At 37.5% G+C, this 18,942-nt stretch overlaps 1 protein-coding gene across 2 annotated transcripts in view; it reads right to left on the bottom strand.

Moving 5' to 3' along the window:
- LOC131047033 (uncharacterized) overlaps window positions 1-18,942 on the bottom strand; it is a 366,423-nt gene that overhangs the window by 62,617 nt on the left and 284,864 nt on the right. Inside the window, exons 20-21 of one of the 2 annotated variants that reach the window (XM_057980827.2) lie at window positions 12,212-12,467; window positions 10,999-11,044 (exon numbers count right to left, since the gene is read on the bottom strand). In XM_057980827.2, coding sequence (XP_057836810.1) covers window positions 10,999-11,044; window positions 12,212-12,467 — 302 coding nt within the window. The remainder of the gene's footprint in view (window positions 1-10,998; window positions 11,045-12,211; window positions 12,468-18,942) is intronic. The other variant, XR_009358409.1, reaches the window with a different exon arrangement.

Below are 18,942 nucleotides of genomic sequence, written 5' to 3'. Positions count from 1 at the left end.
TCAACTTGCTGCAAGGAACCTTTCAAAAGCCCTCCTTCTAGCGCCAATTCTATTGACGTGTTTAAAGTCACAAAACTACGACTCCATCCGGCCAATGCATAATAGAAATGCTAAGAATCCTATCCTCTCTTGAGATAAGGAAATCCCTAATGCTATGTTAAATTTGATCAATGGGGACGATATAATGTCCCTACTTTGAAATATAATTTAATAATAAATAATTAAAAAATTCAAATACAAAAGAATAAATATAAAAATAAAAATAAAAATATAAAAGAATATAATTAAATATAATTAAAATTTGATTAAAGCTAATGAAAGGTCAAAAGGCATGAAATGATAAGATGTGACTCCCTCAAACGTGAGATTTAAAAGGGAGAAGAGAAACTCATTTGAGGGGGGAAGAATTTGGAAATAAGAAGTGCACATCTGATTTAAATAAGAAGTGCAGACCTGATTATGAAAGGTTATGTCCCTTTCAAAGGGTAGAAATAATGAAGAGTTGCACTCTTTCAAAAGGTGCTAATGGTGAAAGGGTGTGTCTTTTTCCAAAGGGCATGCATGATGAAGAGGTGTGACCTCTCCCTCACATTGAGAGATATAAAGGAAAGGAATCAAAGCTCCCAGCAACATCACCATGCATTTGATTGGATCAGAACTGGTATTAAGTTACAAGCAGTAGCATCTTTGTTCTTGGTGGTATGCATGGGGATGTGTTAAATATGTAAGCTTAATATACGAAGCCTGATAATGTTGTTATGCACAATTTAATAGTAATACTAATATAAACTGCAATATGTACGACAATCATACTTGATTTCATATATATTTATTATACATGAGAAGTGAGTATACTTTTAGTTTCATTCATGTTATTACTGTCAATATTTAAGAAGATGGGGATGAGATATTCTAAAGAGGGGCAAGCTAAATCCAAGCAATAGGTTAAGTCCCAAGATAAGGTGGGGATCAGCGACCCATAAGCCTTGAGGATATAGACCCAAGATAGGTAAGGGCTTGGATCTGTAAACTTTGAGGGAACCTATTGCATTCGGTCTCTAAGCGCTTTGGTAACAGACATAGACCCTTCTCCCTTAAAATTGAAGTAGTAGCAGGGTTCGATATCTATATTAAGAACCATGAATAATGAAATTAATCATATAATGAGGATAATAAATAAGAACTTGCTAATAACTAATTGAAGAATATCAATCAATTTTAATATATTGAAATAGATCAAGTAGGGGACATTACAGACGACCTCAATTTTTCGGTTGTCAGGTCTTGACTGTAGGATTACTCAGTGATTGATGTGATTTGCTGGGAGCTCAAGGTGTCTTACGGTTCTACAACAAGGTGGTCTGCTGTAATTCTCGAACTGCGTAATAAAGAGCAAAGAGGAAAGGATAGGAGATCTAAAACTAATAAGACTGGTATGCGGGTAGACGGATTCAATCATAACCAATCCCTGCTTGGCCAAAATAGCTCACAACCTTGCAGGAACAGTGCAATCTTCAGGGGGACTTGGAAGATTTTCAGACTGCAGACGCACGACTAAGCACCCAATTCTGGCACAGCTCAGACGAACACCTGCAATTGAACTAAGCACAATTAAAGGCTCAGGTTAACCATATGAAAGGATACACAATCAGTATATCCTCAATGGTATGAGCCTGAATCTATCAAATACCTGCACACCCAAAAAAGAAAGATCTATCTAAAATGCTGAAAGAAACCATGCAAACAGGATGAAAACAAGACTATAAACACCAAATCAATGTCTATATATTGATTTCAGCTGCCTATTACAACAATTTCTACAGCATCTCTATGCTACTGCTAAGATCTAACCTATTCTATTTTCTAAAATCTAACTACAAAATTCTAACCCCAAAATTCTAACCAAAGTCTAACTATCTAACCCTTTACAAAAGAAAGGCTTTTGCCTTTTATAGTTTTTTACAATATTGAATTAGAGGCCAGGATGGATTGCATCCAAGGGCTGCAACTTGCCATCTAGAAGCTAGCAGCCTTAACCAATGCCCATTAAACTCTCAGTCATCTATCCAACCACTATCTCAACTACCTCCAACTGTCTGGATTCAATTTGAGTCTATCTAGTAGTTGGACATAACTGTCCACAACTGACCCGTTTCCCCTTTGTTTCAAAATATCTTGAGTGGGGCCCAAAGGCACTTTTACAATAAAACAATTTTAGTTTTCAGAAACTGAACTTCTAGAATTAAATCCAGCTATGCATTTCTCGAGAATGCATAGACTTTCTGCATTCGGAGTGTTCTTCGGTCTTTGGTCTCAGTGGTGGACTTCACCTTGTTGTCTAGTGGCACAACAACACACTTCCCAATGCTCGGTTGCTCTCGTGCTCTTGCAGTGCGTTCCAGCATCTTTTCTTCATCTTTCGGTGCTTGGCTCCTTGATGTTTCAATCCTTCTCCTGGTTCTTTGCGATAGTTTGAAAAATTAATTAATTTAATTAATCAAACATTAAATTTTAACGTCTGGCTCGAGAAGCTCTTTGTGAGATGTATCTTTTAAATGTCATCTCGAACGCCTCACCTAAAATGTGAGATTTTGGCTTTCCATTTTAACGCCATCCTTGCAAAATTTCGTGTGATTTCACCTTTAATCACCTAAGTCCTGGAATTTTGAGAAAACTGGAGGTTTTGCAAGATCTACCTTTCAAGTTTTAACCTCCCTTCTGGCAATTTCAGGTTGGAAGACATTTTGAAAAGGTTTTTAGTTAAATGCTTCACCTCATTTTCAAATTTGATCTGAAGGCTCACTTTCCAAACTTTTCTAAAAGTTAAAACGCCCTTTATATCGCATTTTCGGGCTAAAAAGGCCTTTTGAAAATTTCCATTTTAAAACACCTTACCAATTTTCGCGAGTTTTGCTTATTTTAGGCCTAAAGAGGCATTTTGAAAAGTTAAAAAGTTAAACATTCTCCCTCTTTCGCGATTTTCGGCCTGTTTGGTTATTTTGCGCAAATTTACGCTTGCTTTTCATTTTCAGGCTTTTAGCCCCTTTTGCAAGACTAAACGATTTAGTAAGATTTTGTCATTTCGGCATTATGAGCCGATTTTGCAAATGGCCTACGAATTTCTTTCAGTTCATTTTCGGCTCTTTAAGCTGATTGGCAAGATTTCAAAATCTTTGAAGCTTTTCCATTATCAGATCATTGAGAGGATTCTGCGAGTTGTTAGCCTTTTAACCTTTCTCGGCTTAGGAGATGATATTGGCGAACTCGGGCTTTGGATTAAGCCACAAAGACGTGAGACTTGCAAAGTTCAGCCCTCAGGATTAATACGCGAGACGTCTTTTAAAGACCCTCTCCTGGCAAGATTCGGTGCTTGGCACTATTTTGCAAACCCGGTCCTTTATGCAATTTTGGCAAAGTCGACCTTTAATACATTTTTGCAAACTTTGGGGGTTTAGTGATAAATTTGAACGCTTCATTGATTTTTAAAAATGTTTGGCCTTTAATATGTTTTTGCAAAGTCGGTCCCTCTTCACTCTTTGCCAAACTCGGCCTCTTGAAGAAAAACGAAAGATTCTTTCCTCCTTGGCCAAACTCGGCCTCTTGATCACCTTGCAAGACTTGGTTCTTTTGGCTTATCTGAAGGTGGCCTGCACAGACCCCTCTCTTTCTCACTTTCAAACGGACAGACAACAAAAATGGGGGTCCCCTGTGAAGAAAAGGGGATGGGTGTGCAATACGCACAACACGTCCCACTGTGGGTGCACCTCATTATCTATCATACTACTTTTCCAACCGAGAACCATTGATATTATCCTTCATGTCGTTCTTCATGCTGAGAATCCAATACCATTCCTTGAAGGTATTGACATTATAAGGATTTAGGATAATATCAATAGTGGGGATTTGAGAGCAGGTCCAAAATAGAGCCCTTATGAGGGGCAATGCCTTGGCAATCGCCTCATGTGTTATAACATTCCTTCCTTAGCTTACACATTTTGATAAGAGTAGATTCCCTTTGGAGAGCCATTTCACGCAGGTCCTTGAAGATTTGCTCTCCCCTTTCCTTAATGCCTTGAATCCATTTTCTGACAGCTTTGACGGTATCACGTACTCCTTCAAACTCTGTTGTAGTCCTTTGTGCCAATGCCAATGGGGGAACATGGGATTCCGGGTCATGTTGAAATGGTTTTAGCAGGTGATCAATATATCCCTCAGCTTGCTCAACGCGAACTTGGTACATGTCTCTCTCAGTAGTCATTTCGTCGAGTTGTCTAAGCATATTCTACATGAAATCCTTGAACTCTTCCCTTTCTTGCTCTTTGGTGGCTCGCCCTATTGGGATGGTTGTAATGCTATAGTCGGCCTATGCAATTTGATCCGCTGGCTTATCTGTGGGAGGGGTATCGATATGAATGGTGCGGTTCCTCTGCTCATCCTTGGTGATCCGGGAGTAGGTCTTGGGCTTTTTCTTACCTTTGGATTTTATCTCTCGTATGCGAGAGAAGATATCCTCCAAATTGATAGGTGGCTTGACAGCTGCTTTCCGCTATGCACGAGCAATTAACCAGTCTTGAGGGATGGTCTGTCCGGATGTTATTGCCAAATTTCCACTCCGTTCCTTGGAGGCTTCAGCTGGCTCACTGCCTGCCTGCAATTGATCTGTCATAGAAGGAACGGATGCAGTATCTAATCCCTTACTCATAGTTGAGTTCTCCCCTACCTCACTGAACAACTGTCGGGTATCCCCTTGTGATGGTTGCTCTTCAATTTTGTCGGGCTCTTGGGTCTCATCTTCCTTTTTCTCTCCCTCAACGGTGGTGTCATCTTTGCTGGCACTATTCAATTGTAATTCATGCTGAATCCCTTGTGTGAGTTCATGATTACCAGCCTCTTGATTAGGTGGAATTTCTCCCTCCTTGACTTGATTTCTAGGTTTATTGAAGCCAACAACCCTTACCTCTGCATCTGGCTCACCTTGTGCCTGAGGATTATTAGCCTCCAACGCATCAACATCACTTTGGGAAGGCGAAGCAGGTATATAGTCAAGTTCAACTACATCATCCTTCGAATTGGGGTCTTTGGTGACGAACTGACTTCTGGCCTCCTGATAGGGATCTTTTCCGTTCTGGTTCTTTTGGATGTTTGAGTCCATCTATTGGCTCTTGCCTTCTTCCTCTTTTTTCCAAGTTTCTCAACTTCTTCCTTTGGTGCGCTTGAGGTTCCTCCATCCTCCGAAGACTGGGAATCGAGACTGCCCATCAGATAGTATGTAAATTGAATCCCCTCATGGGTCAGTTTCTTGATTTACAGGGATAACCAGAGATCGGTATACCTTCCTGGAGCCTTCATGACTGCCTCAAAATCAGTAATCGGATCTTGAGCCCAATCAATGCCTGGCAAGAGGTATTTAATTGCCTCAAACTCTTGGACTTGCAAGCAATTGCCATAATCTGTTACCTGATCTGGGACCTAACGGTACTCATAAAGCCGCATTTGCTAGACACTTAGCCTGGAATACTCACGCTTTTGGACCTCATAGTCATCGGAACAGTTGCTCCAATAATCCTCAATTGATGCCTTCGCCCTGTAGCGCCTGCCATAGGCCCTCTTTGCCAATTCATCATGATCGAAACACTTCCTCGAGAAATGTCCCTGTAGGCCATAGAATGCTAATTCAGCAAACGACTCCTCGACTTGTACTGAATTTTTGAAATGCACATCGAGGTCACCCAAGATCATGGGGAAAGTGAATCTGAACTGTTTCTTATCTTTGAGTAAGCTGCCTGCTGGGTGCGCTTGTCTTGCGACTTCCATAAGAACTATTTTGTCTGTCGGATAGCGTGGAAATCAGAATGGTGCTCCCTCAAAGCCAGCTATCCGGAGGTAAGTGAAACTGGGGAATTGAATAAACCATGCACCATACTTCTGTATCAGAATGGTAGCCTACTCTGAAAGCCTTATGTGCAATCCTCCTTGCATTAACCTGACTAGGCGCATTGTAAAGGCGTCATTGACACGCTCATACTAACTAATTGCGTAAGCAATGTTGTTCTTTTCTCTTCGAGCTATGTCATAGTAATGTAGTTGAGGGTAGCATTCATACACCTTTACCTGATTCGGCCCGTTCCCGATCTCACCTTTCTTGATTAACCCTGTCAGTGGCTGGTGTCAGGCAAACATGTAAATCAGGTAGGAAGTCATGGTGATGTATTTCTTTTCTTCAAGTTCGACCAATTGTGTATGGATATTATCACTGATGATTTGAGCCCAGTCGAACTTGGACTTCCCAACAAAGACCCGCTCTGTAAAGTAGAACATCCACTCTTCAAAAAGGTTAGACTGAGGGAGTCCCATAACCCGGCTGAGTAAGGTGACCGTATTGCCATACTCATTATAAAAATCACTTCGAGGGTTCTTTTTACTGATCTTAATGCTTGGGGGCCTCCTTTCCTTGTACCATTCCTCGTTTATCAATGTCCTGCATTTAGTAGGATTCATGTCGTAAGCAACCTGTGCCTCATCTATAGTTGTAGCAATGGGATTATCGGGAAATAGGATGTCAAATGCTTCCCCGATGGCCTCAGGTGTGAAATCAGCTAGCATCATATTTTCTAGGACCACTAATCTAGTCTCTGGCTGATAATGTCGAGCAGCCTCAACTACTAGCTCATAATTTTATACGGATGGAGGGAAACTTGTTGCCTGAGCGATACCACTTTCCATCATCCGCCTAGGCTTGCCATAGGCGTTAGGAGAATATACCCTATTTTTGAAATCTTGAATGTCTATGTGGCCCAAATCAGTATCACCTATGTTCTCCCATATGCTCTGGACTTTCGACTCTGTGGGGAATGTTAGATTTAGAGACTCGAGATGTTCCGGTTGCACTAGGTGTTTTTGAGGATTCTATCGCCGATTTAGGCATTTATCCTACACAACTAGACACGGATTACGAGACGAGATGAAGGAAGTGAACAGGTTAGTTCAAAATAGAGGATGATGTTAGCGTATAAAACCAAAGACCAATAGGAACACCAGATTCAGAAAAAGCATGACGCTTTAATAAAAGAGCTTAATTAACTGGAAGTGAAACGTTATTTGAAACAAGAAATTAAGCTAGCTCTGCTTCTAAAAATTTTGTGACTTAGTTGCATATCAAGGTTCGAGTGTTTAATGATTGTCGATTTTGCACTTGGAGAAAAGTCTTACTTAAGTTCAGTTTTTTTGAGATGTTCAAAATTTCCCTAAGTCTGAATTTTGCATTTCAAGGTTAATTTTCCTGACAAGCTTTTCTTTTGCACCATGTTTAAAGCTTTGCTTAATACCTTTCAAAAACAAAATTGTGACCTACAAAATTTCACCATCTGATTAATTCTCCATTATCTGTTAAGCATAGTGACCAGTTTTGCATTCATTAAAGATTTAAAGGAGAGAAAACGAGTCATACCTGGCGACTTGCCCAATCAATGAACGAACTTCGGCTAAAGACGACCCTTAACAAATTGCAATTCTTGAAATTTCGGAGAATTAGGCGATTTTGCAAAGTGTTGTGCCCTTCTACTTTTCTTTCCCGCGCGATATTGGACTGCCAAGCTTTGCAAACTGCTGAGGTAAAATGCTGCCTTATCCTCCCCTAACTTGCGTTTTCAAAATGCAAGGGTTTTCGTAAAAATGAGAGTTAACACTCTACCTCTTCCGTGATTGGTATTTTCGGGTTGGACAACATTTTGAAAATGCTCCAAAGTTAAACTTTTATACTACTACGACGATTCTTAGGGCAAAGGACCACTTTACAAAACACCTTCTCTACTTTTCTTTTCCGGGGCAAAAGGTTCCTTTGAAAACCTCACGGCCTAAACTCCTTCCTCTGACTTCGCAATCTTGAACGCCTTAGCGATTTTTGGACCAAACAGGATAGAATGCAAACGTTCGCCGTTTTAGTGCTTCGCAATCTTGGAGGTTTAGAGACTAAACGCCTCACATATAACCCACGCGATTCCTCTGTTCGCCCAAATTCAAGTTAAGACAAGCCTTTGCAAAGTATCTAATTATTTTTATGATTTAACTCCTTTGGCATTTTCGAGGTAAATGATCTCTTCGCGAATTTTACTTGCTTTGCCCATTTTCGGGCTACACGTCACTTTTTGCAATCCCTTTTTTAATGGCTAACGCTTTTGCCTTGCACTCCGCTTTTCGGCCAAGAGGACGATTTTGAAAAGTTTTAGACGTTTTAACTCTTTTTGCGAATTGGCATTTTCGGGGTACAAGGCCACTTTGCAAATTTTTGAAGTTTATAATGCCCTTTTCACTTGGTTTGGCATTTTCGGGATTTCTAGTGCTTGCCCAATTTCGGGCTAAAACCCATTTTTGAAAAGTTTTCAATTTTCACTTACCTCATGACTTGCGCGATATTCACCTTCTTGCCGAATTTTGGGGCTAAATGGAGTTTTGAAAAATTTAGAAAGTGGAACGCCCTTTGTAATTTCGGGCTGGAGGGTCATTTTGGAAAGTTTGTGTTTTACGCTTTTACCTCATCTTTTCATTTTCGGCCTAGAAAGCACTTTTGCAAGCTTTTGAACTTTTGACATTTTCTTTCCATCAAGCAATTTTTGGGGTTTAGAGGAAGTTTGAAAACTTAGAAAGTTTGACGCCTTACTTCACTCTTCAAAAAGGTTAGACTGAGGGAATTTCGCAAACCCATGGAACTGACATTCTTGCCAACTTAGCCGATTTTCAGGCTTATGCTAAAACTAGTCTTCTTGGGATTGATTTTGGGCATTCAAATTGCGAGACTCTCTGCATAGGACTCCCAGGCCATGCGACTTAAAACTACCAGATGCCTCATCTCCTTATGGTTACATAGCTCACTGCTTCACTACCACTTGCTGGATCCCAAAATGGCGAATAAATATTAAATTGGAAAGTAGGTAGGACGAAGGCTGGAAAAGAAACGAGGGGGACCCTATCGGCGACAGGGAGTGTGTGCAGCACACAACACCTCCCAGTCACAACTAACCAATCAGAGGAGTTCCACATTAGCATGTCTAGATGCAATGTACCTGACTTGTCCATGATGGCACAAACTCTGATGTACCTACCCCTATTATTTATTGGTCAAATATTCCAAAGATGACATGTGTCAAAGTGTTGTAATTATTTCATTGGCCAGAATTGAGTTTGTTGTGACAAACCCTAATTAGGGTTTCATTATAAAATCTCTGCCATTGATCTCAAATTGATTTGAGCCATTGAATTGTATTGAGAGCATTATAAAAGGCTCAAGCTCTTCATTTGTAAAGGTTAATAGAGTAATAATAATAGTAAGAGAATAGTAATAGAATAGAGGAATAAAATAGTGAATAGCAATTAGAATAGAAGTTAGATTAGGAAGAGGCAAAGATTGTTGTCAAAACCTAGTTGTAAAGAACAATTGATTTCATTGAAGTTATGGTGAATTTGATTTGTTACTTCAACAATTTGAATGGTCTTTACTTCTCAATTTACGTTCATGTTGATTAGATTGAGTGGAGGAAATTGTTGAATGCATTTGCGTGGGATCCATTTAGTCCATACCACTAGCCTCTTGCTGATTGTAAGTGTGCATTGCATGGTCAACTAGAATGATATGAGCGTAGCTTTTGAATTGTTATACATCCATTGTTTATCTGAAAAAAAAACATTTTTTTGTTTGTTTTTCATCGTTTTTCCTAAAAAACATATTTTTGTTTTGCATTGCTTTTTGGAAAAAAAAACCTTAATAAAATAATATAAAATGTTCTCATGACCACTTTTCATCACCTTGAGCCTAGCAACACTTTATTTGCACATTTAAAACATATTTTTTTTAATAATTAAATCTAAGTTATCAATTAAGATATTGAAAAGCAACTTTTTGACAACTTAATTATTTAAATTATTTTCCTTTTTCCAATCCCAATTAGCTTATGGGAAAACTTTAGAAAATAAGTTAATGGCTAGACAATTGCTCATGTGCGAGAAGGGGCCATTACAATATTTCAATATTACAAGCTTAATAAATAAAAAATGACTTATTTTATATGCTTGAAAAAAAAAAGATAAAAAAATGAACTAACTTGATGCAATTCTGAAATTTCAAAAAATTGTTCTTTACACCCGATAAAAAATTATTTCAATTTACTCTACAATGGTCTAATGCTGTTGTGTATGTTCAACATGGGTGAACGGAGGTTTTAAAGGCAAAATGTCATGTCTTTTTCAAGTGTTTTATTCATTTGGCGAGTGCTTTTTTACAGAGTGAGTTAATTAGTTGGACTTGCCAAGTTTACAGCAAGTTTTTAGAAAACTGGACAATGAAACACTGAATACTCCCTGCAAGTAAACACTGCAAATACTCTCCATCTGGAAAAACTCATGACTACTCAACAAATCAACTACGGTATCAGCCATTCCTAATGTCAAAAAAACTATGGCATGCAATTATAATGGATTTTGTGCTCGATTTGCCAACAATATAAAGGAGAAATGATTTAATCTTTGTTGATGTTGGCAAACTTTTGAAGATGGCACACTTCATTTCTTTTAGAAATCCACACTTGTTGATAGATTTTATCAATCCAGTTTTCCACTCTTTCCATGTGTGACTAGCTAATTCTTGTAACCATACAAAAAATTTCATCATGTATTTTGTCATTTCTTACTCTTTTCTTTGCAAGAGCAGTGAAAAATCTTAAGGTCAAATGTTAAAGAGGTAACTGAGATCCACCAAGGGCAAGAAGTTTGGATCAAAGTTTGCAAATCAGGGCATGCCATTACCAAGGGAAGCCAAATTTGAAGTCATTTTCATCTGCTGCATGGTGTTCACTAGGGCACAAGCAGATAGTTTTCTTCTCATTAGAAGTATTACAAATTTTCTGTGCCATTATTTTACCTCGAATAGCAACCATTGGTAGAAATGGATGGTTATATATGTGCAGACCAATTGAAAAGAAATAGAACCTAAAGCTATAGGTTACAAACCTTATAATTGAAACTGGAGGCGGAGTAAGATTGATGCCTGTTCCACCTATCAAAAGAAAAGCAATGGATTAATGCATGCTCTGGAAGTACAGATAGAAACGTATACTGGGTAACCTGACAACAATCCTAAAATGGATGAATTATTTCAGACTCAAAACGAATTTGACCTTGATATAGTTTTAGGGCATGCATATATGAGATACTTGGCTAGGTTAATTTCTCAGATAGATTCATATTTATAACATCAATCATTTCATGATAGCATCTATTACAGATCTGATATTATATTTCTTGAATTATTTTAATTGTAAATGCATTATGCTTGTCTAACTGGTCTTGGTCAATCTCTATTTGTCTTTCAAAGGACTATTTGCCTTGCCATCATGTGACTTTTATTTCCTTACTGTCTTACTCTGCAACACCACAAAGAATTGTTAATGCAATAGAAACTATGTCTTCAAGCTTATAATATTAAATCAGTACTCATCCCATGATGTTTTGGGTTTTTTCATAACTATTAACTTCCATGAATGAAAGAACAATTGGAGTCATGTTTTAAAGCTTTGTATTTTGTACCAAGCACCAGCCAAAGTGCCAGGACATTCTGATCTCAGCTTCAGTCTGAGTTTAGTAACACCTTTGGTGGTTGGCTTTCCTTAAATAAAGCTACACTAGACAGTACCTGGATGATCATAGAGTGTTGCAAGAATATATGGCAGATGGTAACAATGGAGGCAATTTCCTTCCTTTCTAAAATCAGGTATTGGATGGTTTTCCAAAGGGATTATTTCTACTTGCAATTGAAGAGTTAACTTGCAGTTTTTTAAAGATATGGTTAAAGATTATAATGATTAATTTATTTCTGTGTTTTTCTTGTTCATGTTGTATCATATGACTTCTACAGTAAAAATGGGAGCAATACTGAGATGAAAGGACTCTAGATTCAATCTTCTATGATAGCCTTTAACATTAGCTCCAGTGGAAAATGCAAACACATAGAAAGTTCATGTTGCAATAATATAGATCATTAAATGGCTACTCAGATACTTAGATTTCCTTTTGCTCTGTTAACATGCATATTTAGCACTTTTGTGTTAAGCCACAAAAAGAGTAATGTATATTCTGTAAAATAGAATTTAATGACAAATTTATAAGCAGATAATATTAAAACTAAGGATCATTGAAAACCAGGATCAATACGAATAGGGATTACCTTGGAACTTCTCTTCTAGTGAGAGGATATCACCATCTTCCTTAACAGTGATGCTAGGATTAAAAGAATGCATTTTTCCTTTGCTTCCCATGACCCCCACTGTCACTTCAACCCATCTACTAGCACCCTTCCATATAAGACCAGATTGTGTAGAATCCCCACCTTTATGTGTGACAACAATCTCATCAGTTTCAATAAAAGGCTCAAAGATGAATCTTTCTGCTGGAGGATTTGGCATCTCAATTGTCCCATGTGGCTGGAAGAAATTGACTCAGTCAGTCTTCAGATAATAGTCTTGACTCTATTTACATGATCACCAACTAGAATCATACCATAGAAATTTAGTTTCACCAGAAAATGCATTTTCCAAAAGTTTCAAGAATACAGAACTTAGGAATCACTAAATGCATTGTTCTAAAGTAAATTCGCTGTTGCTGAAAAGCAATGTGAATCATCTATAACCATCTTATTAACAGTTTCAAATGTAATAATTTTTTGACAATATTCGTTTATATCTCTAGTAATTAAGAATTCAATTTCAAATATGGAATGTGCAGAACTTAAAAATTGTGAGAAAATTCTATATTTTGGCATGAGAAAATCCAAGAATATAATAGTGGTTTAGACATGATTTCTCCCATTGTCTTAATATGGAGTTATGTCAATGATCTAAATTGGCGAAATTAAATAGCATGTTTAATACATTTAATATGCTGCAAGAAAAAGGTACAATACATGTAAAATGCATTTAGCATACTGGAAAGAAATATGTTATGAAATAAAAGAAAAAAAGTTGTGCTGCCAAAAATATAGAAACATCATACAGATTTATAGCTCTGCACAACTGGATTTAATTCCAGAAATTTAGTTTTGAAAAACTGAAACTGTTTTAATGTAAAACTGCCTGTGGGCCCCACTCAAGATATTTTGAAACAGAGGGGACACAGGTCAGTTATGTCCAACTACTGGATAGACCCAAATTGAAGCCAAACAGTTGTCAGTAGTTGAGATAGTGGTTGAGAGGATAATTGAATTAAGTGGGCATGGGTTAAAGCTGCTAGCTTCTGGAAGGCAGATTGCAGCCCTTGGATGTAACCAATCCTACCCTTCGATTCATTTTGTAAATTCTATAAAAGGCAAAGGCCTTTCTCTTGTAAAGGGTTAGTAGTTAGACTCTAGTTAGGCTGTTAGATTTCAGTTTTCAGATTAGGAGTAGAGTAGAACTGCTGCAAAAATTGTTTAATAGGCAGTTGAAATTAATACATGGACATTGATTTGGTGTTTATCATTTTGGTTTTAGCTTGTTTGAATGGTTTCTTTCAGTTGGTTAATATTGGAGGGCAGGGATTTTAATGGTAAAGTGTGGAGGGGTATTTGATGCATTTCAAGTTCATACCATTGGTTGCCTACTGATTGTAGATCACCATGCATGGTTAGTCTGAACCCAAACTATGCTTAGTTCAACTGCAGGTGTTCGTCTTAGGCTGCGCCCAATGCTTAGTTCCGATCTCGCGCTCTGCATCTTCTTCTCCAGCTTCCAGCGCCTGGCTTTGACCGTGATCCTTCTTCGATTTGCATTTCAGGCTTTCTCCTGGTTCTTTCTGATGACATCCTGCAAACAATCAATTTTAACCCGCATTAATCATTTGAAAAATTAACTAAATTAATTTGACAAATATTAAATTTTATTTAACGTCTGGCTTTGTAGTCAATGGAGTTCAGGATTGAGAAGCTCTTTGTGAGATTTTAAATTTCAAGTTAAAGCCACTCCATTTGAATCTCGAGCAAAATTCGGCAATTTTTGTCTTTAAGCGACTTTCTTTTTAATCCTACAAACTCCACAAAATCGCCGAGTTATCTTCACTACACCCTTTATAAATTGGAAATTCGGCATGCTTAGTAAAAATACGTGATTTTAACTTGAGGAGTTCTCTCCTTTTCGGCCTTTAAGGTGAAAATGCGAATTTGTCTTAAGCTTATCGGCTTTGGTAATGTCTTTTAACCTTTTCCGGCTCGGTTGGAAATTTTGCACGAATTTTGGAGTTTTGCTTGCATTTCGGCCTTCTGGACCAAAACGTGAGATGTTAGAGGTTTTCAGCCTATGAAGACCTTTTGTGAATTTTGGCCTAAAGGGGAAATTCGCGATTTTTTTTTTTAAAAACCATATTGTTATTTCTAAATGCCCTTCCAATATGAAACTTGGGCATATAGGCAGAAATGCACTATAATGTCCCTAGTGGGGAGTTGTCTATTCGAAGCTTAAGACCTGCAAACAAACGTTAGTACTCCAAAAATGTGAAAGATAAGTAAACATGTGTATTTAAATATGCTATTTATACTAGTAGTAAAGACATGTTATTCTACATATTCAACAATTAAATGCTCATTGATTGATTGCTAACTATACAAAATAGAAACATTCCTTACGCTGATTTTACCTTGATTGACCCAACCCTCTATTTAGAACTCTTTCTCAGTTAGGACAACCCAGGTAATATCAGCCTAAGGTCTCTATGGGATCTCTATTAATGAGTGAACTCATTAATGCTCTCAAAACTTGGCAGAGATCCCACCCCTGTCCAAGCTTCCCTATCTCTGACATATGCACATGGTTAACCTCTACAATATATATATTGCCTCTAAGAGATTCATTACGAATCTCCCTCTGGATTCCTGAATTGGAACCATGACATTCAAGGAATGCCCTCTAGTCTCTTTGAGTTCTCTTAAGAGAAACTCGATATTCCCGTTATATGTCTCTGCCGAGATCCTCCTTGGTCTCTCGGTACTCTATGGTATACTATTTCTGTAATAATTCCTCTAGCTACTCTATACTACCCCTGAAATCATCCTCTATTACTCTTAGAATGATTATATTTGCTTAATGCTATATGCAAACTATAATTATAAACTTGTGAGTAACAGTGATTCTGGGCAGGATCTAATTATTATGTAAATAATAGTATCCTGATCGTATGATTGATTCTAGCTCTGCGTACCTATGAAGTGTTCAACGTAAATTACCTGTTGGTTTTGTTGACTTATTCGCGGATTCTGGAGACTGCGTATACCTTCTCCCCTTTGTTGCTATACTCTGGTCGTTTACACCATTGTGTGTCTTCCTCTGCGGTTTATTGGAGACACAAGGTATAGGCATGACCACGCACTCCCTGCTTGTCCGCCTGTATGCTGGGCTGCGCAGTTTACGTGGAGTTTCTTCTCCCGATACCCCTTGCTAATGGTGATGACCTCTCTTGCTATGTGCGCCTCTCCACACTCCTTTTCCCCCCTCCGCATTTCACAAACGCGTTATTCATAGGCGTCTCGGTGGCTCCCTCTGTGGACATGGCTCGGGTCGTGACTTTTGGATGTCACGTCTTCGGGAAAAAATCGCTATGTTTGTTTTAATTAGACTCTAATGCATACTTCCATTTATTTCCATAGTTCGATTTATTTTTATTTAACATCTTTCTTATCCTTCACTACTTAATCATTTAATTTCGTTTATATTTTAATATTTAATTATTTAGTTATTATTTTTAAGAGAATCATGGTTTATTGTTTATTGCAAATAATGATATATTATTTAGTATTTGCTTGGTTTACAATGATATTTATTATTTATCATTTATTTACAAATAATTATTTATCATTTATTATTATTATTTAGTTATTATTTACTTAATTTATAATAGTAATTATCATTTAGCATTTACAACTAAAGAGTAATGATTTATCAATTATTATAATAATTTAATTAACAATGATCAATGTGTCTTTAAGTATCGTAATATATTTATAAATCTGGGGTCATTACATGCACGATTTAAGAGTTATTACTTCCTTGTTTGCCCTTTTCGGCTTGAAACACGATTTTGAGAGCTTTATGCTTTCGGTTCTTTCCTCCTCTCTTTCGTGACTTTCTCTTTCCATCTGTTATTTTCGGGAGATTGAGGCAATTTGCGAGTTTTAATGTGATAACCCCCTACGGTATCACCTAATGTAAACTTTATAAGTTTTCCAATAAGGATAATAGCGTATATAAATTGAAGAAATTAATTATAAAAGAAATATATAAAAGAAATCAATTATTAAAATAATGTATTTAAGAGGAAATAGATTATTAATTAAATGTTAAATAATTAAATGAGGTTAATATAAATAAATGATCAAATAATGTTATTATTTATTTAATATATTAAATGATGTGGGAATATTAAATGAATTAAGGATCGTGTAAAGTTAAGTTAGTACATTAATGTAACATGGGATATAACCCAACACAGGGAACCAAACACCACGGTGGCCCCCCGCGGGAAGTGGTGGGATGGGGGTTGCAGCCTGGGGTGCGACTACCGTCACACCCCTTCCTGCGGAAGGGACCCCGTGGTGGGACATGACCTTTCCCCTCCACGAGATATAAAGGAAGGTCGCCACAGGGTTAAGGAGGCACGAAAGATGGAAAGGTGGACGAGAGGTTAACCAGCGACACTGCAGGCTAGGAACTGCACTGCGGCTGCAGACTGCGATAGGTAAGTGGTGTCTACGGTTCATAGAGTATATATATGTGTGTGGACGTGTGTGCCACACACACACATATATAGTAATGAATATTTTAATAAATGTTAATGAATGGTTCTAAATATATGATAATGAATATTTGTGAATATTGTTAATGAATGGTTCTAAATATATGTTAATGAACACTTGTGAATATGTGTTAATGAATAGTTCTGAATTTATGTTAATGAATATTTGTGAATATATGATAATGAATAGTCTTGAATGTATGTTAATGAATATTTTTGAATATATGTTAATGAATCTTCCTAAAGACATGTTAATGAATATTTTCTGAATATATGTTACGGAATACATGTTAATTTAGGAATATGTAAATGTAGATTATGGAATGAAAAATGATAATGAATTGTAGAATGTTATATGAGTAATGGACTATATGATGGAGGCTATTGGGAGGGAATTCCCTTAGCCTAATGCAAGGATTATGATAATCCCTGGTAGGCAGTATATACTGAGTATCTATATGCATATATGTATGGCTTGGGTGACAAAAACTCATCCAAGAAGAGACGAATCTGGCCGGTCCTCTCTGGTAGACTTGGATGACGAGATGCGTCATCCAAGGCAAGGATTTGATCATATATGATGGTCTTCCTTGGTAGGCTTGGATGTAAGATGTTACATCCAAGACAAGAATCGAATTATCCTTCGATTTCCTGGTATGGCTTGGGACCAAGATGGGTTCCAAGAAGGCAAGCTTCACAGCCGCCTAAAGGCATGTTCCAGTACTACACTCCTCTCCTTTTTATTCAATAAGAATTGAGATTAGTTTTAATAAAATAATTGAAGTTTAATTGCAAATTAGATTAGTTATATATATTTATATATATATATTTGTTGCATTCTAATAGTTTGTTTTGCAGGACAGCAGTCTCTAACTACTAGGGACATTACATTTAACCAACCTTAAGTTTTTCGGGCAAACGAGTGTTCTCGCGCAATTTTTCCCTTGACTTAAGTTCTCTGTTTTAGTCATTTTGGCCTTTTAGCCCCTTTTGCGAGACTTCTTTGTATTACTGCCTGAAATGCGCGATTTATTTCTTCATTTCATCTTTCGGCTTAATGGGTCTCTTGGAATTTATTTCGGCTTGTAAGAGGTTTAAATGGCACGACTTGGACACTTCAAGATTTTCGGCCTCTACGCTGATTTCACAAACCCTCTCGTCCTTACTGGATTGCGGGCCCCTTAGTCGTTTTGTGCGAATTTGTCTCGTTGAATGATTTTCGGTCTGAGAGCTTATTTTATAAGACTTTGGCCTTATGAGACGATTTTGTCCATTTGAAGATTTTCGGCTTGTGAGGGCAAATTTGAAACTTGTATCTCACATTTTGGGTTTAGAGACATTTTTCAGGCTTTTGAACTTCGCATATATGGGTCGATTTTGTGACTTCAAGCGATTATTTTCTTTTTCGGCCAAATGACCTCTTTTGCGAGTTGTGAGATTTTTGGGTAAATGGGCAATTTTACGAGTTTTCTCCTCCTTGCCAATTTCAGCCAGGAAGCCGATTTTGACAGGCTTGGTGTATTTCGGCCTTCTTTGTTTATCGGCCTGATTGGGGTAACTTGAGCCCTTGGACGCTTTTCGGCCTATTGGGTTATTTTGTGAGAGTTTAACGTTTTATTCACCTTCTGTCAAACTTAGGCCTATGGGCGAATTTGGATATTATGAAGGTTCTCTGATTTCCCCTTTGCTTCTGCGACCTCACATGCCTTTCTCTCTATTGGACAGACTGACACATACTGGGGGTCCCCTGTCAATGACAGGGTGAGGTGTGCGAGCACAACACAAGGCAAACCAAAATTGAGAGCAGGCATGATGCTCCTGCATCACAAACTGCTTAATCTGAGCACCAACTCAGTGTCCTTAGGCACCAACCTTAAGGACATTACAAGTATGAGATTACTGATTTCAATCTGTAATGTTGTACTTTACAAATTTTGATGACATATAAGGAAAAAATATTAAAAACTGAAAGTTGCTATCCTTCAGATATTTTGTTCTGTTTTACACAGTACCACTGTAGCAATCTGCAAGTAGATTCTTACACACTCAATTTTATTAGAATTCTTCAGATCATCTATGTATATCAACTCAAGACAAATTCATCAATAGTATTTCATCCCTGCATTTATATAATTTGATTCT

The sequence above is a fragment of the Cryptomeria japonica genome, chromosome 7 (assembly GCF_030272615.1).
Source record: "Cryptomeria japonica chromosome 7, Sugi_1.0, whole genome shotgun sequence".
In the NCBI taxonomy this organism is placed as follows: domain Eukaryota; kingdom Viridiplantae; phylum Streptophyta; class Pinopsida; order Cupressales; family Cupressaceae; genus Cryptomeria; species Cryptomeria japonica.
This window is presented reverse-complemented; position numbering and strand designations above follow the sequence as displayed.